Raw genomic sequence first — 22,274 nt, 5'->3', positions numbered from 1 at the left:
GTTGGGGTATAATGTAGAGTGAAGCCTTGTAATGCCTTGGACCAAAATCCTACAGGTGGTAAATGGGAGCACCTTCCTCACTCGGTTGCTGCGCTAGCGATAAGCAATGTCCCCCATTATAGAGCTCTCACTGCCAACACCTTCCCACCAGGAGAAGGATGGTGGCAGATTCTCCCAACAGCTCTTCCTTGCACCACCTTCATACCTTTGTCAATAACATTTTGTCAGGACAACCCGAGAGATCCAAACCCTCAGGGCACGAGGATGCTCAGGGGCAAGTCGCCAGTGCACACGTGCTCGAGCAGTGGCGGTCGCGCTGCTGTGCTGCACCCTGAGCATCCAGCCTGGCTGACACGCAGGTGCAGTCTCCAGGTGTCCAGCTTAGTGCTCCAAGGAGCTTCATGGCCAGAACTGCCCAATTAACACCCCATTAATGATGTGCTCTGGCACTTCTACACCAAACTGAAACCACATAGCTCATGAAGTATCTGAGATGAAAACTAACGTCTCAAATTTCATACTGGAGAGGAAGGACTTCCAAAATTTTCCAAAAGGGGACCAGCGGAAATTCTCCTTCTCGTTGCCACGTGAGGAGAGGCTGCAAGAGCTGGCACTCCTCAGCTGGGAGAAGAGAAGACTGGGGCTGGGGGTGGGTGGGGTGTCTTATCAATGTGTATAAACACCTGCTGAGAAGGAAACAAGAAGAGGGAGCCAGGCTCTGTTTAAGAGTGTGCACTGAGAGGACCAGAGGAAAGGGGCACCAATTAGAAGACAGGATATTCCAGCTGCACATGAGAAACCAGTATTTTAATCTTGGGGTGATATATTTTACTGGATCTAGATGATGCTCCTTGAGCAGAGGGGATGGACCAGTCTCCACAAGTCTCACACAGTCTCCACAACCTCAGCCACTCTGTGTGATTCTCTGCTTTGGTGAGACTCCTAAAGCCTTTGAACTAAGCCCTGATGCCCCCTGGAAAGGATTCTGGGACAAGGGATGATCCCAAACTCCTCCAATACCATTCATCACAAAACATCTGCCTAGTCCAGAACATCGTACGGCAGACACAGTCAGGAGAGAGAAAATATCCTTTTATTGTGGGTATCAAGTGTGGGAGCCCGGGAGTCACAGGGGTTCAGGCAGTAACAGGAAATCTGCACCTACAACGACAAAGTCAGAAGCACCGATAAATCCACGAAAGAAGAAGAGGCATGACGCTGTTCCCCTTTCCTTGGGGAACACAGCTGGCCAGGAATGGTTTATAGCCCAGAAGAGAGAGCGACTGCTGGCAGTGACTGTGGGAGGGCTCTGGCGCCTTATCCCCATGGGTAACACCCTGAGCGCCCCGCGAGTGTACAGAGATGCGCCGTGGCCCTGTGCCACACAGCAGTGCTCCATGGGCAGCCCCTGGGGAGTTACTTCCAAGCCCTGCGCAGCACTATCCCTCACAGTCCCTCGCCCGCGAGTTCGGCTGACCAAGAGCAGTGTCCGAGTGGTGAAAGATGGGCAGCAGAGCCTGGTACGCACCTGGGCTTCTTCACCTTCTAGACCTGACTGATTTTTTTCCAGTCCCCATCTTTTCCTATCTTCCTTCTTTTTTTGTCTCGTTGGCATTCCCTCGCCTCTGCCCAGGCCTCCTTTCTCTTTCTTTTTCTTTGGTTTTCAGTTTCCTGGCAGGAGCCTGCAAACCTTTCCATCCCAGTGTGATTAGACAGGTAAAGCCAGGATCAACCGGAACCAGTTCTTGGTTTAACCAAAGCTGACTCGTTTTACCTTTTTTCCTCTGAAAGGCTCTTTAGTTCTTCTGCACGTACCGGGGAGTCTACCGTGGTCTCTGGGGTGATAGGAGGCAAAGCAACGGGTGCCTAAAACAGGAATGTCAGCGTTAGCAGGTGGCTTGGGACGGCCTGGAGTAGCAGGTGACTGTTTGGCAAATGGCTCCCTTGGCCCTGCAGAGAAGATCCCTTCGGCTGGTTTGCATCAGCCCTTTCTTCCAAGGGCCTCACTTTGGAACACAGTGTTCACGCGGGTGTGTGACACTCAGTTCGTTTGTGGGGGCCACTCAGCGGGGAGCCCGCGGTCCCTCTCACGCCAAGAAAAGGCTTGCCCACGTCATTCTGCCGGGGTTTCTTCTGCCCTCCCAAGACAGAGCTCTGCGGATACCCCTTTGGTGCAATCCCACCTCCTGTGGTGGGAGGCCTTGCTTTGGAAATGTGTCTTTCTGTAGGTGTTTCCTTTGATGCCTAACCCTTTTGAGAAACAACCTTTCCTCTTTTAATTACAGTGTATCATTCGGGGGATAAATAAACCCACACAAAGCCACATGAGATGGAATGCCAGGAAGAGGCACAGCAGCTACTTGGACTCCTCAGGAACTACCTTCCACACGAGACAGGTTGTCTCAGCGGTTGCGGAGCTGCCATACCTCTGCTGTTTCTGATCCCACCGCTGTGTCTGCCCCTGCTGCTTTCTGGAGGACAAGCAGAGAGGGCGGTGTGTCAAGGAAGGCTTTTGCCTGGTGCTCCACATCTGCTTTGCCTCCACGGCCATGTTGCTCTTCCAAAGGCAGCTCTGGAGAGCAAAAGCAGGTGCAGCAAAGTGACTTGTTGGAAGTGAGCAACAGCTAAAGCAAAACCCACCCGAAGCCCTACACCAGCTGCCTGCTCAGGCTGTGACAACCCTCAGGGCCTCCTCATACCTGTGGGTCTGCCCACGGGTGCTGGCACCTCCTCAGCTGAGGGACTGGAAAGGCCAGCCATCTTCGTCCCAAAGATTTCATGGCAGTTTTCAGTCAGAAACTCCACCAGCGTCTTCACCTGCACACACGACAGCCTTGGTTTCAGCGCAGGTGCCTGAAAACACGTCGAGCAGCCTTTCCTACTCCTGACCCCTGCCTCTGCGCAGAAGGCTGTCGCTGCGGGCTGCTCTTCCAGGTAGCCACCCCACCAGCGCTTGTTGGAGAAAGGGGGCAGCCAGGGACCTCTGCACAGCCAAGCTCTGATGGGCCAGGAAGGCTGCAGCTGGCTGGTCAATACAGCGTACCTTCTCAGACACCTCCAGCATGGCCTCCAGTGGGAGCAGGTCCTCGTTGGGCGGGCTCAGCAGGTTTGGCCCAACGCAGATGGCCAGATTGCTGCAGCTCATCCTGCTGGTGGATGCGTTGTGGCCAATATGCTGGAGAAGGGACAGCAGCCGCTCGAGAAGGAGGAGATTTGCTGCAGGCAACTTGCCGGCCACCCTGAGGGAACAGGAACACAATGTTTAAAAAGTCAATGTTGCCCACAGCTGTCCCCAAAACTTGCACAAGGCAGGTGGGAGCCAGCGGCTGTGCTCTGCAGCTTTCCAGGTGCTCTCAGCCAGCGGTCAGTGCTCCTGCGCTTCAGGAAGGAAGCACGGCGTTGCTCTCCAGCTCCTGATTTCCCCCAAGCCCACGCAAGGGAAGGCTCCCTGTCCGTGTGCTTTTCCCCAAAACCCAACTCCACCCCCCAGCAACACTGGGCTGCCAGGAAACACGGCTTTTTAAGGAGCCTGTCCCTTTGCAGGCAAGTCCCAGGCCTCTACCAGTTGCTGCTCAAAAGGCAAGCTGCTGGCCACACTTACGCTTTCAGCTCTTCCACCTTCTTGCTTGGCTTCTCCATGGCTTGCATCCAGTCCCCATAGAGGTCAACGACGAGGAGCTTGGCGGGGATGCTTCGGAGGAAGTCCTGCAGTGCCAAGAGCTCCAGGTGAGTCTTTGAACACTCCAGGCCAGCCAGGAGCTCTTCCAGCTGCAGGTCAGAAGCGCTCACCTTCAAGATGACGGCCAGCAAAAGCACAGGCTGGCTGCCCAGGTCGACATCTGCGCCACTGTCGAGGGCCTCCTTCAGCTCCCGAACTGCTGTCCCACTGGCAGCTCTCCGGAATATTCCCTCCGTCGACGGTCCTTGTTGGTGCAGGATATTCAGGAGCTCCTGCAGGAGACGCAGCAGAACAGTTGCTTGGCTGAAAAGCTGCCTTCTGACAGCAGTGTCCGTGGCCAGAGCTCTGCCCCAGACCCGGCTGCCTCCCCTGCAAAGGGGCTGGGGCCAGAAGCATGAGCCAGGGGTGAAGAGCCCAATGCCCCGTCCTCGGTGCTCCTCGGGACACAGGGCTGGGGCCCCCTGTCCAGACTGGCTTACCTGGATGGGCTGGGGCAGCGTGCCATCATCCCCGCAGAGGGCTGCAAGGGGCTGTCCAAAGAGTGCCCTGCGGCAGTCTGCCTGCCCGGGAGCCTGGGCAGCGAGCGGGGTCCGCCGCAAAGCAAAGGGCCAGGGCAGCCCTCTCCTCCTCCTCCTCCCGGTCCCTCCTGCCACAAAGGAAAACACAGCAAGAGCCCCTCAGTGGAGACCACTGGAGCAGCACTCTTGGAGCCTGCCCTGCCCTGCCCTGCCTGCAGCGCAGTGATGAGTGGTGCAGCAGGACGGGCAGGGAGCCAACAGCTGGAACCGCCTCTGCTGCTCAGCGGCTCCAGCTCGGAGGCTCCTGACAGCCAGCGTGCCACCGGGACAGCCTGGCCCAGCCCTCGCCCTGCCCTCCACCCAGCTCTGCGCAGCAGCAGAGGCTCTGTCTCCTTGGAGAACCACATTCAGCAGCCGCTGCCCAGCGAGTGTCCTTCCTCATCCAGGTGACATCCTTCCTTGGGGGGCCAAACCTGCATGGCGACACTCAGGGGACAAGTGAGCAGAGCTCCCGCTGACTCCAGCCGAGGGGCAGAGAGCCATCTGCCTGGCTCTCGGGATGGAGCAGAGGCAGGCATCACCTCGAGCACGCTGCCCTGCACGCAAGGGACAAATGTCAGGTGGGAGCGAAGGGACCTCAAGGGCTCAGCTCTCTCCTGCTCTACAGCGATGGGGACCGACTTGCTCAAGGCGAAGGGCAGCTGCAGCAGCATCCCATCTTCTGCAGAAGTGCTGGTTGCAGGAGCAAAGGTGCCTTTCCCCACCTTTTTTTCAAAAACTCACCTTCCGAGTGGCAACATCCTCCTTCTTTGCCAGAAGGGACTGGCAGAGGCCCTTGCTTGAGATCATCCTGCAAGAACCAGGCTGTGCTTAGAGAGCAGCCCTGCAGCAGAAAGGGCCACCAGCGAGCTGCCACCTGGCACCAGCAGCCTGAACGTGGCAGAGCTGGGACCGTCAGCCCTGACAGACTCTCTGCCCTGTGCAGCAGGTTTCCTCCCAGCGTCGCCAGCAAGGACATGCCAGCGTTCCTGGTGGCTCGCCAACCCTCTCAGCTCCCCAGGTGGTACCTTGGGACCCTCCCGCAGAAGCTCACCCCACTCGCCAGAGATGCCTGCCACTCCAGCACAGCGAGAGGCGGGTGAAAGGCAGCCACTCTCACCTTTGCCTGGCCCTCGATCAGGGTCTCCAGGCTCCTGGTGCTTAATGTCCTCCACTGGGCAAGAGAGAAGGAGTGGAAGAAGGTGAGAAGCGATGCCTCTGCTGCTCGGCTGGAGGAGCAGCGCTCAGGGGACAGAGCTGAGATGAGAGAGACACTCACAGCATGGCAGTTGCACAGCTGCTTCTCTAGGAGTTTGAGGGAGGGCAGTCGCGTCACCCGGGCTCTCTTCACTCCACCTGGTGGCCTATGCAGCAGAAGAGAGAGAAAGAGTGAGCCCCAAGCCACCTCTTCTCTCTCCAGTGAAAGGGATCCTGACCCTCCCTGGGTACCACCCCAGCGCCAAGCAGAGAACAGAGCTGCCTGCAGAGCTCCTGCCTGCCAAGCACTCCACCCTACTTCTCCCTCTTCTCCTCCTTGCTGTAAACAGAGGAAGAAGAGGCTTTCCATTCCCGCTCATCCCTCGTCTGCCCAAGAGCTGCCCATAGCCATGCAGAGCTGTGTTCCCCTGTACGGATGCACCTGGAGCATCCCCTCAGCTTACCCCAGCAGCGTGTCCACCCACAGCTCCTTCACCACGCATGAGCTGCAGAAAGAGAGGAGAAACAGCGTCAGGCCCCACTGCCCCCCAGCCCGTGGGCAGAGCGGGCACCTGCACAGCCCTGCCCTGTGGGGAGGGACACAGTGGCAGGATGAAGCCCCGTGGGGCAGGACAGAGGCGCTGCCAAAGCCCTGGCTCCCTCTGTCATGCCAGAGCAGCTGCTTTTGGCCTTCCCTTCTGGTGACCAAAAGGTGACCAAAAGGTGACCAGGGGATGCAGGACACAGAAACGCCCCCACCCCTCTCCTTCCAGCTGCCTGCAGGCCCACCCCTCAGCCAACCCGGCCTCCCTCCCTCCCTGCCGGTGTACTGCCTGCTCCCCGCCCAGGGTCTGCATGGCAACCAGAGGCCCTTCACAGGATGGCGTGGGCATGGTAGGGATCCTCTCCTGCTTCTTGCCAGCCCTGACTGCAGCTGCCAGACCCCAGAGATGATGGGGGCCAGCACCGCCCTGCACTGCCCAGCCCATGGGATGTGGCATCATGACTTACTTGAAAGTGGCAAGGCAGTAGCCTGTGGGCCAGACAAGGATGAGGGAGTTGCTGCCCTCGCTGCTGCCATCCTCGTCTTCTTCTTCCTCCCCTCCTGCGTCCATCCTCCTGCTCAGCACCCACAGCTGGTCCAGGGCCAGGCGGAGCTGCGGGCGCACGCTGGTGCCATGTCTGCTGAGAGAAGAGGCAGGCAGTGAGCTGGAGGTGGCCTCCTCAGGCCCTGGCCAAAGCCCTGTCTCCACCTGCCCTTGGGTTGGACACCACAGGGCCTGGGGCTGGTGGCAGGGTGTCCGTGCCCTGGTCCCAGGGCCGGGGATGGGGCAAAGGCAGCCGGGGTCTCAGGGGCTTACTGCCGCTTGGCGATCACCAGTTCCTCCTGCAGGAGGAGCAGGCGCCTCTCATTCCTCTTGCGGCCCCGGGTCAGCTGCACGCCCGTGCTCAGCACCGGCTCAACGTCAGTGAGAGCCTCCCTGCAGAGCAGAGAGTGGGGGGCATGAGCGCTGAGGGGCCCCGCTGTGCCCCCGTGTCCCTCCTCTGTGGGGGGAGCCCACCTGGGCCTGCAGCAGCAGTTGGCCTGGCCCATCCCGCCCAGGCCAGGAGGACCGTCACGGTGTGCAGCGCTGGCTGACACCAAGGACGTGGGCCAGTGTGCAGGAGCGTGGCTGGGAAACCGGTGCCAGTGGTGGTGCCCGAGCAGCGCTGCTCGGCCAGACCCTGCCTCCTCCAAACGCCGCTCTGCACCAGCACAGCTCCGTCCTGCCGCACTGGTGGCTGTTGGCTCCAACAGACCAACGTTCCGACCCCAACTGAAACTCGGGGGGGGGAGCTGGGGGCAGAGCTGGGCTGGGGGTTCTCTCCAGTAGGGCCATGTCTGTCTGGCACTGGGGAGCCCAGGGGTGGACGCAGCAGAAGGTAAGCATCACCTCCCTCCACCTGCTGCTACGGCTTTGCCTATTGCAGCCCAGGACACAGTTCACCTTCCTGGCCCTGAGGGCACTTTGCGGGCTCCAAATCGGTCAGCACGGGGTCCGCTGTGAGCCCAGGTGTCCAGCTGGGTTTCCCCAAGCATATACTGGTGCAAGGGCTCGTTCCTCCCCGGGTGCAGGACTTGGCTCTTCCCCTTGTTGAACTGTACCAGGTTCCTGCCAGCCCCTTTCTCCAGCCTGTCAAGCCCCCTCTGCTTGGCAGCACCACCCTCCAGTGCATGAGCCTCTCCTCCCGGTTTTGTGCCACCTGCAAGCTGTCTGAGGGGGCGCTGCCCCGTCCTCCACATCACTGAATGCCAACAGGACCCACATCGTGCAGCGCAGGGGGTTGCAGACATGCACCTTGATGTGGCATGACTTGTCACAGAAGGTTCAGAAATTTAGGGGAAAAATCCATGTGATTTTTTTATTATCTATACAGTGCTTCCCCTTTTTATTCATTCAAGCTATTAAAAGGTGTACAAACTGTCTCATTTTTCATTTGAACATCACGTCTCTTCATAGTTCTGATGTTACGTGGAACATCGGATCGGGTTGTATTCTTGCATAGATCGTTAGACAGTAGGTAGCCGAGATTATTCGATAGTAGGTAGCAGATTACCTGCATTAGTTGTGCTAACAGAATTGACAGGAGGTTGCATTTAGCGCTTGAGCCAAAGGATAAAAATCCAAGGGCTCCAATGAACTCAGTGGGCTTTTGATCAGCAGATTGAATTCGCCACATTCAGAAAAAGAAAAGGTACATGAGAAAGGCGTGTTCTACCTGGACTGCCACAATGCATGTTTTAGGAGGTATGAAGCTAAATTATTCTAGCCCTTCCCCTCACCCCCTTCCAAAAAACAGAAAGCACTAGAAAAAAACAACCAACAACTTCCAGAGCAATGGGGCTTCTAATAGCCAAGTAATTTTCCCTGTATCATTCCCATTCAATGAGCCACTTTGTCTGATGGGTACCAACGTAAGACTCTTCCAGGAAAAAGTAAACAAAGAAAAAAACTTGTTGCACAGGCAGTTACCCCTGCTATGCTATGGAAGATGCAGAATTCTTCCCTCATCCAGAACCTTCCACCTACTTACAAAACCATGCTGACGTTTTCCTCCATCTCTACAACTCGCAGGTTCCTCTTCCCTGGGAAAGTCTTTCCTCTGTCAGGCTGTGGGGATGGCTGATCATAGGCAATGCAAGCCCCAAGCCCCAGCCGCCATCTGAGGCCACCATCCTCCTTTGGCCATGAGCAAGAGCTCAAATTCCTTTTCAGCTTTAGCACAATCTATTCCCAAATAGCCACAGTCGCTAAAAGCTTTCTGTGTCCTGGATTGGTGGTTTGCAGGACCACCTCCCGGCTCCACGTGAACCAAGGCTAGCGGACAGCTGGATTTCAGGGAGGTCATTCAGGTTTGATCCTTTGTCCCCCGAACCATCCCCACAGGCCCAGCAGCACTGAAAGTCACAGCGGGCTGTGTGTGAGCAACCTGCTCCACTGGACTTTTGCCTCAGTCTTCACTGGCAAAGACTGCAGCCACACTACCCGTGAGGCAGAAGGCAAAGGCAAGGACTGGGAAAATGAAGAACTACCCACTGTAGGTGAAGATCAAGTCTGAGACCACCTGAAGGTGCACAAGTCCATGGGATCTGATGGGCTCCAGGGAGACCTTAGAGCCCCTTCCAGTCCCTAAAGGGACCCTACAGGAGAGCTGGGAGGGACTTTTTACAAGGGCATGTAGTGATAGGATGAGGGGGAATGGTTTCAAACCGGAAGAGGGTAGATTTAGATTAGATATTAGGAAGAAGTTTTTCACTCTGAGGGTGATGAGGCTGCCCAGGGAAGTTGTGGAGGCCCCATCCCCGGAGGTGTTCAAGGCCAGGTTGGACAGGTGGAGCAACCTGGTCTGGTGGGAGGTGTCCCTGCCCAGGGCGGAGGGGGTGGAACTGGATGATCTTCAAGGTCCCTTCTGACCTAAACCGGTCTGTGATTCTATGATGATAAGGAAGGAGCAAGACAAAAAGGAGGATGGGTACAGGGAGACATACAGGATGAGAGAGAAAAAGCAGGACAGGGAAGAGGCCAGAGAGACTGTGAAAAACAGAGGGATGCAGAGCAGGACAAAGAGGCAGAGAATGAAAAAAACATCAATGTGCTTCAGGACAGAGACAAAAAAAGAGAAAAAGAGGAGCAGGGAGCAGGACAGAGAAGGAACAAGAAAAAAAAAGTGACAGGTAGCATGCCAAAGAAAGAGAGGGGCCGGAGACTAGAGCAGGGGCAGGCAGCAGGATACAAGAATCGCCAGATGAAGAGAGGTACAGGGAAGCAAAAATGTGACACCAGCGAGGGAAAGGCCGGGGGGCACAGCCACAGGGAGGGACCCGGACGCGGCAGAGGGGCGACACAGCCCCAGGGGCACAGGACTCAACGCAGTTCCTGCTCTTGGTGCTACCAGCAGAATTTGACAGTTCAGGCGCTTCTCTCTGCCTCTCTCAGCTCTTACAACACGAAGCTTTCCAGAGACACAGCCTCGCACATGCACACTCACACTATGTGGCCGTACCATACTTTTGGTTACGGATATGGACCCCACGGTGCATGTTGCGATCAGGTCTGCTGAGGACCACTCACAGGGACCCTTCCTCACCTGGAGAGGGCGGCTGTCTCTTGTCTGCAGCTGGGGGCAGCTTCCAGCTCCATCCCCTTTGTGTCCTTCTCCAGCAGCTTCACCTTTTCTGATCAACTTTAGCCGGAGCCAGAGGCAGCCACCAACATCCCAGGGGGAGGGAGGGACAACCGAGCCCTCAGCGCGGCCTCTGGGAGAGGGAGAGAACGGCGATCCCCTCAGCCGGCTCCGGGCTGGAGCCCCTCCTGCTGCAGGAGCTGCTGCAGACACCGCTCGTTCCCCGCGCGGGCGCTGACAGCACTGCGTTACCGGGGATGGAGCGCGCCCGAGGCCCAGCTGGCTGCTGCCAGGACAGGCCGTGGGGCGGCCTGGGGCTGCGGGACAGCCCTCGGGGGAGGCGCTGGGGCCGGGACGGCTGCAGGGGGCGAGCGGGGCCGGGGCGGCTGAGGGGGGCTCAGGGGGTCGGGGGGCCCGCTGCCTCTGCCCGGCTCTGGCTGAGCGGGACCCCATCGCTGCGGGCGGTTCGGGGCGGCCCCAGCCCTCCCCTCAGCCTGCGGGGCCACGGCAGCTGCCGGCGTGCCCCGGGAAGGAACATGGCCGCCGGGCAGCCCCGTGCCCCGGGACTACAGCTCCCGGCATGCCCCGGGGCGCGCCTGCTCCCAGCATGCCCCGCGCGCACCTTCCCGCCCTCGGGCCCTGCGGGACACCCCCCCCGCCCCCCGCAGCAGCCATGGCCGCCTCCCCGGGGCTGCCCCGGCCCAGGGCCAGGCCCCGGAGCCCCGGTGGGGCCGGGAGGAGGGGCGGGAGGGAGGGGGAGAGCGGGGAGAGGGGTGGGATGGGGCGGTGGGGTGGGGTGGGTGGAGAGGGGCGAGAGATTAGAGAGGGGGGGGGAGAATACATAGGGGAGAGGGACAGAGCAGAGAGAGAGGAGGGGGACGGGGAGCGGAGAGGGACAGAGGGAGGTGTGAGAAGCGCCCTCACTCTATTGAATTTTAGTCCGGGGCAAATTCGGTGGAGCAAAGAATATTTATTACAGTGCTGGGAGTTACACAGGGGATTTCTCCTCCTGTGGCTCCTTTTTCCCTTTACAACCGTTTGTTTTTATTTCGTATTCCTTATTCATGTTTCTTCTTGGAACATAATTTGCATAATCAATGAGTTTTCGGAACATAAACCAACCCTTAATTACATAATCAATAAGTTCTTGGAATGCAACTCAGCCGTCAATTTACATAATCAATAAGTTCTTGCAATGCAGCCCACGCCCAAACATGCCCCCTCCCTTCCAGCGGCGCAGGCGTTGTTCCTCAGGGGTCTCCTGGTGGTCGTTGGAGGGAGGTTTGAAGTCTTTATCGCCATGTCCTTCTTGTGGCTTCTTCATTCCTTACACTCCTGTGTAACACCACCCTTTGCCCTGCAAGTTTCTATACTTCCAACTGTTGCTCTCGTCTGATATCCTGTCTAACACTATCCCTTTCCCAAACGCACAGCGAGCGCACACCCATCTTAGCTGAAGCCATAGCGAGCACACATTCATTTGAGCTGAAGCAAAATTTTTGCCAAATTACTTATTACAATTCCATCCTTATTCTTTTTATCATCTAATTTTGCTGAAGCGTTTTACATCTATCTCACAGGATTCTTCCATTTTAGCAAGAATTTGAGTGGCTTCTTCGAGGTTTTCTTCTTTTTTGGCTTTTCTCAAGATCATGATTTTCTGAGGAGCGGCTGCCACTTGCAGTCTTTGGACTACACTGTGAATTAATCTTATGAAACGGGGTATTTAAACAAGGCAGAAATAAGAAACTTTCAAAAGGCACACAGCAGAATCAGTCTTAATTTCTTCCACCAAGCGATTTTCAGTAATTCATTTCACCAACTGGCGTTTACCATTTAATTTCTTTTTTGCACCAGCACATGTTATTTTTTTTTGATATCAGCAGCGATTTCTCGTACTGCTTTTTCATTATCATCAATTTTTAAACAACAATCAGATATGTTAAATTTTCTACACATCTCTCCTTTTACTGCTAGCAGATAGTCTACTGCGAGCCGATTCTGGTTGACTGCCGCCGTTGTCTGAGTTTGTTGGTGGGTTAACAGTTTTAGTCCTGAAGCCGTTTTGTTAGTGATCAGCTCAACTACTGCTTGTAGTCTTATAATTTGATTCAGCATATAGGTGGGGGTTTATATCCCCAGCTACCATCTTGGGCCCATGTGGCTGGTTTGTGTGTCCTGGTTGAATTACTCTCAAGGTGCAGGTCTTTCTTCAGTGAGGTGGTAATTCTGGGAATGCCCAGTTTTTACATATCCAGAACAACTCATCCGGTGCCTGCCAAAACTCTTTCATTGTATCTTCTACATTTTCTTAATATTGTGAGCTGTTTTTCATTCCTGAGAATGGATTCATACCCTCCTTCTTACGTTTAAAGAGACTATTTTTTGGTACCCGGGTGTTGTGGTTTAGGCCAAAATTTGACCCCAGATGGGACCGACAGAATGTTTTCATTAATTAAGAAACAAAGTTACTGAACCAAATTGGTTCTGGTTTACCCCAAACCAGGACACCGGGTACAATTTTTGGTTTCGTTTTGAAACGTTAGGTATGACCTTGGTTTTCAAGGAAACCAAGTTTGGGTGAAATTTGAATCTATTTTTAAGACTTTTTTTTTTTTTTTTTTTTTTACATGGGGTCTCCCCCATTTGATCTGAAAAGTTCCCTCCCTCCCAAGTCAAACTGACTTTTCCAATTACTGTGGAACTTATCACTCACTTGTCAGGCCTCCTTTTTTTTTTTTTTTTTCTCATGGTGAGGGTATAATTCCATTCCAGGATTTCAATCGGACTCAAACTTGTGCCTCTCCACAGCCACTCTTCAGCCATTCAAGCTCCCCCACAGACCCAGCAGTCAGTCACATTTAATTCTTTAGCTATGTCTGTTGCTAGATTTAAAAACAAGTTTTGCCCAAGAGTGGGGAATCCTAACTCTTTTTGTAACTGTTTTTGCAGCTTCTGGTATATGCTCTCGTTTTGTACTTTTAATTTTTTTCTTCTCTGTTTTGTGACCTTTGTCACGCTCTTCACTAGTTCTTCCTTCACCATCTCTTGTACTCCCCCTCCGTCTGGAATATCCCAGTGTCCTGCCTTAGTGAAGCAGAGCCATTTTTCCCCTCTAGGACACCCTACTCCTAATCTTGTTCCGCCTATTCCTAAATTCTGTCCAACCCAATATTCTTGTCTGCCGTATTTGCACACTTTTAAACTCTCACGGGTATAACACTGGTGATTGATATGCGTGTGCACAGTCACAGTATAAAAGGATCGTCTACCCCAGGAGACCGTCTGAGAGCACTTCTGGCATTCGTTACCAGATACTAGAGATACCACTAGTGATAATACCACTAGAAGTGGAGGTCCAGCATGGCTTATACTCCTACCTCTCGTGCCTATTGGGGTGCCTCCAACAGCCGAGAAATAGTTCTTCTTGGCAGCAAGTCCAGAGGCCAACGTGGTCTTGCCCTCCATCCTCTTTAGTTCGGTATCTCTGGTCCTTGTGGCACAATAGGGTTCTATCTTTGGTCCTGGAACTCATATGGGAGTTGATATTTCGAGGATCTGTGAACATTCTGGTTGGGTCGGTCCACATTAAGTGATTTTCTGTGGATTCTGCAACAATAATACACTTATCTATTGGGGTTGTATACTCACATTGGATACACTAAAGATCGAGGACTTGGGAGAGGTACTGCTCCTGTCTGCCACGGGGACCTAAAATGACCTTATTACAATTCTTACACTTAACCCGTGTATACGCACAACAGTTACAATCGCAGCAAAGTAGAGTCGAAGGGGTTTGGTGCTGCCCCAGTCCGAAGGCACTTTCGAGGCTTTTGCTGTCTGTTGCTCTCATGCAGCAGTACTGACTCTTATGCGCCTTCTGAAGGCTCTCCAGGGCTTTTTGCTGTCAAAGCAAAAACACGAGACTTCCTTCTCATGGTTAATTTCCATATGCGTACTTTGAATCTGTATAGATAATGCCTTCTTTTCCCTGGAGATAATCTAAAGCTCTCTTCAGAGTGTATAGTTCACAACTCTGGGCTGACTAATTTGCTGGTAATCCTCCTTCTTCAATTACTGCTTTTTTTTCCCCATCGATGACGACATAACTACTTGCTCTCTTTCCGTCTATACATCAGGAGGAATCGTCTATAAAAATTTTTTTTTATATTTTTGTTGTTGTTTTTGTTGTTGTTGTTGTTTTATATATATATATAGAGAGAGAGAGATATATGGCATCAGCGAGTTTATTAGGTCTTCTCTTATCCTGGTTTGGTAATCTATAAAGTCTAAACAATCATGTTCCATCTCCCCACTTGTCTGTCTATACAAGAATTGTGAAGGATTTGTGTTTCCGTCTATTACGAGGGTCAAATCATTCTTTTCTATTAAAATGGTTTCGTATTTCACAATTCTGGAATCTGTTAACCACCGGCCAGACTTTTGAGATAAGATAGTTCTTACAGTGTGTGTGGGGTATGTATGATTAGGGTTCTTCTGGAAGTTAATTTTTGGCTTTTTTTCTACTAATATTGCTGTGGCCACTACTTCCTGTATGCATGTGGGCCACCCCCAACATACTGGGTCTATTAATTTTGAATAGATATGTCACCGGTTTTCTTTTTCCGACGCATTCCTGCATTATGACTCCATATCCCTTCTGTCGCGTTTACAAAAAGGTGAAAGTTTTTGGGTTTTTTTTCCTAGGAAGGGGAGGGCTAAAACTAGGGCTTGTATTAATCTCTGCTTCTTTAAATTGGTTTTGTTTGTCTTCTGTCCACTGTATTGGACTTTTTTTTACAAGTTTGTCATACAGAAATTTTATTGATTGAGTGTATCCTTTAACCCATAATTTACAGTACTCTAGTAACCTTAAAATCCTCTTTATTTCTCATTTCATTTGGGGGATACTTAATGCTGTAATTTGTTCTGGATTGGTTTTTCTTGTTCTTTCACTAATTAGATGCTCTTATTTTCTTTTGTACAAACTGCAGTTTTGTTGTTGAGACTCTTAACTCTTGTTCTTCAAAAAAAAAAATACAGCAAACGTATCGATGTCTCCTTCTGACTTTTTGCTCCCTCTCTCCTGATACCAACAGGTCATTTCCATATTGCAAGATTCTTACTCCGGGTTCTGCCTGGAACTCCTCTAAAATTTTCTCTAGCATCTGTTCAAATAGATTTGGGGATTTTGTGAATCCTTGAGGCAGGAAGGTCCAGCGGACTTGCTGCTTCTTCCCGGTGTCCGGATCTTCCCATTCAAAGGCAATTTCATAATACAAGACTTCTCAGCTCCTGAGTCTACTAAAAAGGTGTAAATTTCCTCCTGGGGGCCTAATTTCAAATTTATCAAGGGCTCACTAATTCTTTCTTCCCCCAGGAGGTAGAGCCTTTGACACCCTTAATTGGTAGTGTATTCTTCCTGTTGAGGTAACACTCGATCTCTCTCTTGCCTGGGACACTCTTTCTTAAAATGTTCTTCCTGCCCACAATAGTAACACTTTCCGCCCTCTGGGGCTCCTGATTTCATTCATATGGGCTTTTTTGAGCGGTGGCAGATGGGCTCCTTGTATCTTGTATGGTCTCATCCCTGGCCCTGGATTCTGGAGCGCTTTAGTTTTTGTTATTTCTTTTACAGTCGCTACCATTAGTTTTGCTTTTGCCCTCTGCTTCTCTTCATCACGCCTCACATATGTACTTTTTGTGCTTCTCGTAACAACTCATTGATTCTTCTCTTATGTCAGTTTTCCATCTTTTTCATTTTTTTTCTTAATATCTGGCCAGGCATGGGTGACAAAATTTACTTTTTAATAATTCCTGGCCAGCCACAGTCTCTGGGTCATTCTTAGAAAACTGCTGAATATTCCTTCGGAGCCTCTCCAACCACTCCGTCGGAGATTCCTCTTTCCCTTATTTACTTATTAAAAGTTTTGCTCACATTTGACTCCATCAGGGCTGCTTCTTTAAGTCCCCTTATAATTAACGTCGGATAATCAGACACGTTTCTCCTTCCTGCGGGGTCATTTTGATTCCAATCAGTTCTTCGTAGGGGTAACTTTTGGTCCCCCGCCACTCTATGAACGTTTTTCCTTTCTCATATTCTCATCCCTGCTAAACAAATCATTTGTCTGTCTTCCGGGGAGAACAAAGTTCCCATGATGGATTGCATTTCTTCCCAAGTGTATACATTTGGACTTAAAAATTGGTCTAATTGTTCTGACAAACTTAGGAGATCTTCCAACAATTTCTTCATTTCTTTTTTAAAGTTCTTGACTTCTGTACTGGTTAGGGGCACATTCACAAATCCTGCCCCATTTTGAACTCCTGGAATCGGGACTTCCCATAAAGGATGCAGCCCGATTGGTTCTGTCATCTTCTCATTTTCTTCCACTATGGACCTCCCCACTTCCCACCTCCATTTCCTCTGGCTTTCCCTTCTAACGGGGACCTGAGGCTCTCTTGCGCTTTCCGGAGGGTCCGGGTTATATGGGGGAGGTAAGTATTCAAGAGGATCCCAGACTGGTCTCTGGTCCTCCTCCTTCTCCTTTTGTATTTCCCATTTAAAAACCCCTGCAGCTCCTTTCCAACACGCTGCATATTCGCTCTCTTCTTCATCAAATGATTCTTTAGAGTTAACGTATACATTTAGTGCTTGACACAGCTGTCCCTCTATAGAATCATACTTTGGCCAGTACTTCTCTGGCCTTATGGGCTCTTTGGTCCATTTAAACATACAGTAATGGATCATCTTTGCTTTGTCCTTACCCCGGGTGCAGGACTCTCCTTCCTGCCCCCGTTGTAACAACATCCTCCCGAATGGACTGTCCGGAGGCATTTCTGGAATTCCCTGATCAGCTTTTCCCTTAGATTCCTCTTTACTTTTCCCTTGTCCCATTTTTTTCCCCCGGGGGATCTCTCAACTCCAGCCTTTCGCTTCGTCTCTTCACTGGCCGGTCTCCTCGCGGAGATATGGAACCGCGGTTAGAAAGACTCCGCACTCGCTTCGCAGATCTAGTCCGCGTCTCACTCACACCACTCTCAATCCCCCGTCACTCAGCCGCCTGAGCAATACTTAACAGTCAATTTTCTTACCCGGGTCTCGTGCACAAGTATTATCGGCTGCCGCGGTTATCCCTGGGACCCCCCTTGTGTCCACGAGCCCCTTCACTGGGCTGTTGCCGCTGGTCCGTCACTGAGGGCGGGGAGAATCCGAGGATTGCTGAAATCGGCAGTGGCGCGCTGTCCCGGTCTACTCACCCGTCCAAGGCTCCAAACATGGGCTTCAGGTCTCCCGGACGAGCCCCCAGATTGTGAGAAACACGCTCACTGTATTGAATTTTAGTCCGGGGCAAATTCGGTGGAGCAAAGAATATTTATTACAGCGCTGGGAGTTACATGGGGGATTTCTCCTCCTGTGGCTCATTTTTTCCTTCACAAACACTTGTTTTTATTTTGTATTCCTTATATTTATTCATGTTTTTTCTTGGAACATAATTTACATAATCAATGAGTTTTTGGAACACAACCCACCCCGAAATACATAATCAATGAGTTCTTGGAATGCAGCCCACCCCCGAACATGCCCCCTCCCTTCCAGCGGCGCAGGCGCTGTGCTGCCTCAGGGGTCTTCCTGACAGTCACTGGAGGGAGGCTCGAAGTCTTTACCACCATGTCCTTCTTGTGGCTTCCTCAATCTTTACACTCCTGTGGTTATCTTAGCTAACGACACCACCCTTTGCCCTGCAAGTTTCTGTACTTCCAACTGTTGCTCTCATCTGATATCCTGTCTAACGCTATCCCTTTCCCAAACACACAGCGAGCACAGACCCATCTTAGCTGAAGCCATAGAGGGCACACATTCATTTGAGCTGAAGCAAAATTCTTTTGCTAAATTACTTATTACAACAGCAACACACACTGACACACACCCCGACTGCATAGGAACACACACACTGATACAGACCAACACACACTAACATCCCACACACGCCCCCACCACACATGGAACACCCCACGTAATGCACACAGTGCTCGTGCACGTCATGCACAGAGCGTGGAAGGCATGCACACGCAGCACGCACACACACACGCAGTGCGGGCACACACAGCCTGCCAGCATACGCACAAAATGCGCGCCCACACGGCACGCGCTCGACCCAGTAAACGCATACCTGCAGTGCGCACGCTCACAGGCTCATCTACACCACACTGCACGTAAACAGTGTGCACCCACCGTGTGGGTACCGGGACACGGAGTGCACCCAGACACCGAGTGCACCCACACACAGGGCACACACGATGCGTGCACACACAGAGTGCAGCACACAAACTGACGTGCCGGCATTTCCCAGTCCCTGAAGGGCCGACGGGAGAGCTGGGGAGGGACTTTTTACAAGGGCGTGTAGTGACAGGGTGAGGGGGAATGGCTTCAAACTGGAAGAGGGGAGGTTTAGAATAGATCTTAGGAAGAAATTGTTGACTGTGAGGCTGTTGGACCCTGGCGCAGGTTGCCCAGAGAAGCTGTGGCTGCCCCATCCCTGGAAGTGATCAAGGCCAGGTTGGACGGGGCTTGGAGCAACCTGGGCTGGTGGGAGGTGTCCCTGCCCAGGGCAGGGGGGTTGGAACTTGATGGTGTTCAAGGTCCCTTCCAACCTAAACCATTCTGTGATTCTGTGTGTGCGCCCAGGCGTGCGCATAGGTACGGAGTGCAGCATGTGGGTGTGCTGGACTCGTCCCGCTCGCACATCACCGCTTGCCTGCTGCGGCTGTAGCCAGATGGGCCCCTCAACACCCAAAACCGTGCATGCTGCCTGTAGCAGTTCTGTTCTGTTCTCTGGTGTATGTGTTTTGGGAAGGCCCTGGTGGCACAGGGCTGCAGAGAGCGGGGTGGCAGTGAACTTCCCCAAGAGGCCGCGATGCCACACGGGGTTTTTTGCTGCCAGCTGTCAGCAGGCAGCGCTCGCAGCCAGGCGCTGCTGCCTGCCGTGGGGCCTGCACAGCCTCGTCCCGCAGGCAGAGCGTTCAGCGGGGGTCTGTCGGGGGTGTCCCATGCCGGCTTCTGCCTCCCCTCCTGCCGGGAACCCCCCATGGTGCCCCCCCTTCTGCCAAGAGGCCACCGGGCCCGGTGCCCGGAACCAGCGACTCTGTGACATCAGCCCCGGGAACAAGAGCACCGTGGGCAGCGTGAGCACTGCGGGCACTACGTCGGCTGCGGCACTGGTGGCGACAGGCCCTCGGTTCGCTTCTTGCAGGTGCCACGTGCCGCCACTGGCAGCAATGAAACTGCTCCTCGTCGTCGTCCTGCTGGCCCTGTGCTGGCCTGTGCAAGGCGCGTGGGACAGCTGTGGGTAAGTGGCCCCAGGCTCTGGGGGGGAGCTTGGGCAACCCTGATGGGGTTCACTGGAGGGAGCCCGCTTGTCCCCCGTGGCCACAGCTTCCCCAACCCCGCCTGGGAGCCTCAGATCCTGGCCAGCACCCCGGCTGCTGGCACAGCTCCTCTGCGGGGCTCAGGCAGAAACAGGGGCGCACGCACGCCCGCCCCAGGGGGTTCCCTGGCCCTGCTGTCCGTGCAGCGCCTTGTGGGGAGGGAAGAGGGCTGACCTTCAGCCTGAACCGCAGCACGCGTGGAGCAGGACAGTCATGAGTTTCTGGTTACAGAGGGACCTGCGGGCTCCGGCCCATGGCTTACCAGTACGGCATGTCGCGCGTGGTGGGTGGCACCAATGCCCGTCCAGGAGCCTGGCCCTGGATCGTCAGCATCCAGGACCCCTGGGAAGCAGGCACGGGGCACATCTGCGGAGGGTCCCTCATCAGCCCACAGTGGGTGCTGACGGCGGCACACTGCTTCATCGAGGCCAGGTAAGGAGGGCCAGGGAAGGGGGCTGTCCCCACCACCCTCGCGGGTGCCCTGCGCGCAGCACCGCCTGCTACTCCCATCCCCGTTCCTGCCAGTACGCCCAGTGCCTGGGCACTGCCGAGCCCAGCCCAGAGACTGCTGAGGAGAAGGCTGGGCTCGGGCCACTGCTTCCTAGCAGCCTCCAGCGCCACATGGCTCGTGCCTAAGGCATGCCAGGGCGGTGGCAGCCTGCGTGGCACTGCTCTCCTCTCTGCCCTGGGAAGCAGAAGGCAGGGAACGGCGGGGCTGCTGCAGCGCGTGGCTCCGCTCCCTCTGACCCCCCTCTCCATCTGCCTTCCAGGAACATCAGCATGTGGCGCGTGGTGATCGGGGCCACCCAGTTGACTCGGCTGGGCCCCGAGGCCCAAGTGCGCCATATTAAGCGGCTGCTGATTCACGAGCACTACAGGAATATCACGCAGAGGAACGACATCGCCCTGCTGGAGCTGGACCAGCCGGTCCAGTGCAACTCCTACACCCAGCTTGCCTGTGTGCCCGACGCCTCACTTAGAGTGTCAGAGCTGCACACCTGCTACGTCAGCGGTTGGGGCGCCACCACTGCAAGATGTGAGTTCCCCAAAAGTGCTGGTGTCCTGAGTGCAAGCTCGGCACACTGGGGAGAGGGGTTGGGCTTCCCGAGAGCGGAGGCGAAAGCCGCAGTCAGGCTGTGGGGACGTATGCCTCCGGAGAGAATGGGCTGACCCACCGCCCAAAGCCAGACAGAGGGGAAACACGGGCACAGTGCCTTCAGGACGCAAAGCCAAGCCCTAGGGAAGGGGTTCACCCAGACGGGGGGGAGCTGCTGGGGCTTCATTGCTTTCTGTGCTCACAGCTGCAGGGTCAACGGATGTCCTGCAGGAGGCCAAGGTCCAGCTCATTGATGTCAACCTCTGCAACAGCAGCGGGTGGTACAGAGGGGCCGTCCACAGCCACAACCTGTGTGCTGGCTATCCGCAGGGTGGCATCGACACCTGCCAGGTAGGACGTGCTGCAAGTCAAGCCCCGGCAGCACCGGCAGCCCTCTCACAACGCCCAAACATCGCCCGGCACGTGCTTGGCCTGGCAAGTCACCCTGCCACCGCTGGGTCTCCACCGCTGCTGGTGCTCACCTCCCCTTCCCCAGCTGCAGGTCCTTGCCCAGTGCCCACCTTGTCCCAGAGCCCGGGGACGCTGCCCAGAAAGCCCATCCTGTGCTCCCGGCAGCCCATAGGTCCAGATCCCAAAGCATCCCCCTTCCACACAGCCGGGAGCACTGTGCAGAGATGAGAGAGCGCCCGACCTTACAGGCCCTCCACCCTCTCCCACACGAGGCTCTGTAGGCTCCAGCACCGGAGCAGCGCCGTTGTGTGCAGTGAGCAGAGCTCTGGCAGGTGCTGGGAGAGAGAAGGAGCCGGCCAGAGCGCTGACAGCGGCCACCCAACACCACCTCAACCCTCTCTCCTTCCCTGCAGGGTGACAGTGGTGGTCCTCTGGTGTGCAAAGACAACAACGCGGACTACTTCTGGCTTGTTGGGGTGACCAGCTGGGGGAGAGGCTGTGCCAGAGCCAAACGGCCCGGAGTCTACACCTCCACCCAGCACTTCTACAACTGGATCCTGGTCCAGATGGGACTGAGCCCAGCAGTAAGGGGTACTCCAACAGCACGGGCTTGGAGTCATTTTCTCACTGCCTCAACCCCTTATCAGAGGCCAAGGCCAACACCAACACCACCGGGCACGATTAGCTCCTGCCCATTTCCACTCCAGAAGCTGGTGGAATTCTTTACTCGGGTGCAGGAGCTGCTGCAGGTCCTGTGGGGGAAAAAGGCTTGAGCAGCGTGACGAAGAGGCTCCAGAGCAGGCCGCCCTGTTCCACGACCATTTCCTTCCGGGGCAATGCCTGCTGAGCCAAAGGCAGCCTCAGTGCCAAGGCCTGCTCTGTCCTGCCCGCGCTCCTCTGAGCGCAGAAGGGCTGATGTTGACTCGGTTGTAGAAATAAAGTTCCTGATTTTCACAGCTGAGCGTGCTTGAGTCCAATTCAGTCTCCGGTGCAAGGCAAGGACTTGCGTGCCCGGCGCCTGCCAATGAGGCCGCAGGCAGACAGCAGGGCACGAAGGGAAAGAGTGACTCCCAAGGGCTGAAACGGTGCCTGGTCAGAGAGGAGGGTGCTCAGAGCCACCATGGGACGGAGAAGACTGGCACATGGAGGATAGGAAACAGTGATGTGACCTGCAGATGACTTTGGGGGTATGCATTAAGGCACACAGCTGGAGATTAGGGCCCAGTGTAAGCCGTAGCTAATT

The 22,274-nt window shown here is 54.4% G+C and overlaps 2 protein-coding genes and 1 long non-coding RNA gene across 3 annotated transcripts; 1 reads left to right on the top strand and 2 right to left on the bottom strand.

Moving 5' to 3' along the window:
- Positions 1 to 1,549: 1,549 nt before the first annotated feature.
- On the bottom strand, positions 1,550 to 3,089 carry LOC309684594 (uncharacterized protein). Its single transcript, XM_082500480.1, has 5 exons — positions 3,044 to 3,089; positions 2,700 to 2,817; positions 2,427 to 2,471; positions 1,775 to 1,866; positions 1,550 to 1,690 (listed from the first exon to the last, which is right to left on the bottom strand). The coding sequence occupies exons 1-5, from the start codon at positions 3,062 to 3,064 to the stop codon at positions 1,664 to 1,666; spliced, it is 303 nt and encodes a 100-aa protein (XP_082356606.1). The 5' UTR covers positions 3,065 to 3,089; the 3' UTR covers positions 1,550 to 1,663.
- Positions 3,090 to 3,601: 512 nt separating this feature from the next.
- Positions 3,602 to 4,625, bottom strand: LOC309684598. The gene is made up of 3 exons (XR_014270310.1): positions 4,159 to 4,625; positions 3,790 to 3,951; positions 3,602 to 3,705 (listed from the first exon to the last, which is right to left on the bottom strand). It is a non-coding gene; the product is annotated as an uncharacterized lncRNA (long non-coding RNA).
- A 7,631-nt stretch (positions 4,626 to 12,256) lies between these two features.
- Positions 12,257 to 21,804, top strand: LOC309684588 (acrosin-like; the record flags this gene model as incomplete). Its single annotated transcript, XM_082500475.1, has 4 exons — positions 12,257 to 12,265; positions 20,356 to 20,560; positions 20,826 to 20,971; positions 21,445 to 21,804. 4 exons carry the CDS (start codon positions 12,257 to 12,259, stop codon positions 21,802 to 21,804), a joined length of 720 nt encoding a protein of 239 aa, XP_082356601.1.
- Between the last annotated feature and the right edge of the window lie 470 nt (positions 21,805 to 22,274).

The sequence above is a fragment of the Vanellus vanellus genome (assembly GCF_965231255.1).
Source record: "Vanellus vanellus genome assembly, contig: HAP1_SCAFFOLD_33, whole genome shotgun sequence".
In the NCBI taxonomy this organism is placed as follows: domain Eukaryota; kingdom Metazoa; phylum Chordata; class Aves; order Charadriiformes; family Charadriidae; genus Vanellus; species Vanellus vanellus.
This window is presented reverse-complemented; position numbering and strand designations above follow the sequence as displayed.

Bases quoted from the DNA above. Each gene is read 5' to 3' on its own strand.
- LOC309684594 (XM_082500480.1), bottom strand. From the start codon at position 3,064: ATGCTGGAGGTGTCTGAGAAG. The intron at 2,818-3,043 runs GTACGCTGTATT...TCGTGTGTGCAG, and splicing joins TGCTGGAGGTGTCTGAGAAG to GTGAAGACGCTGGTGGAGTT. The intron at 2,472-2,699 runs GTATGAGGAGGC...CTTGTCCTCCAG, and splicing joins ACCCGTGGGCAGACCCACAG to AAAGCAGCAGGGGCAGACAC.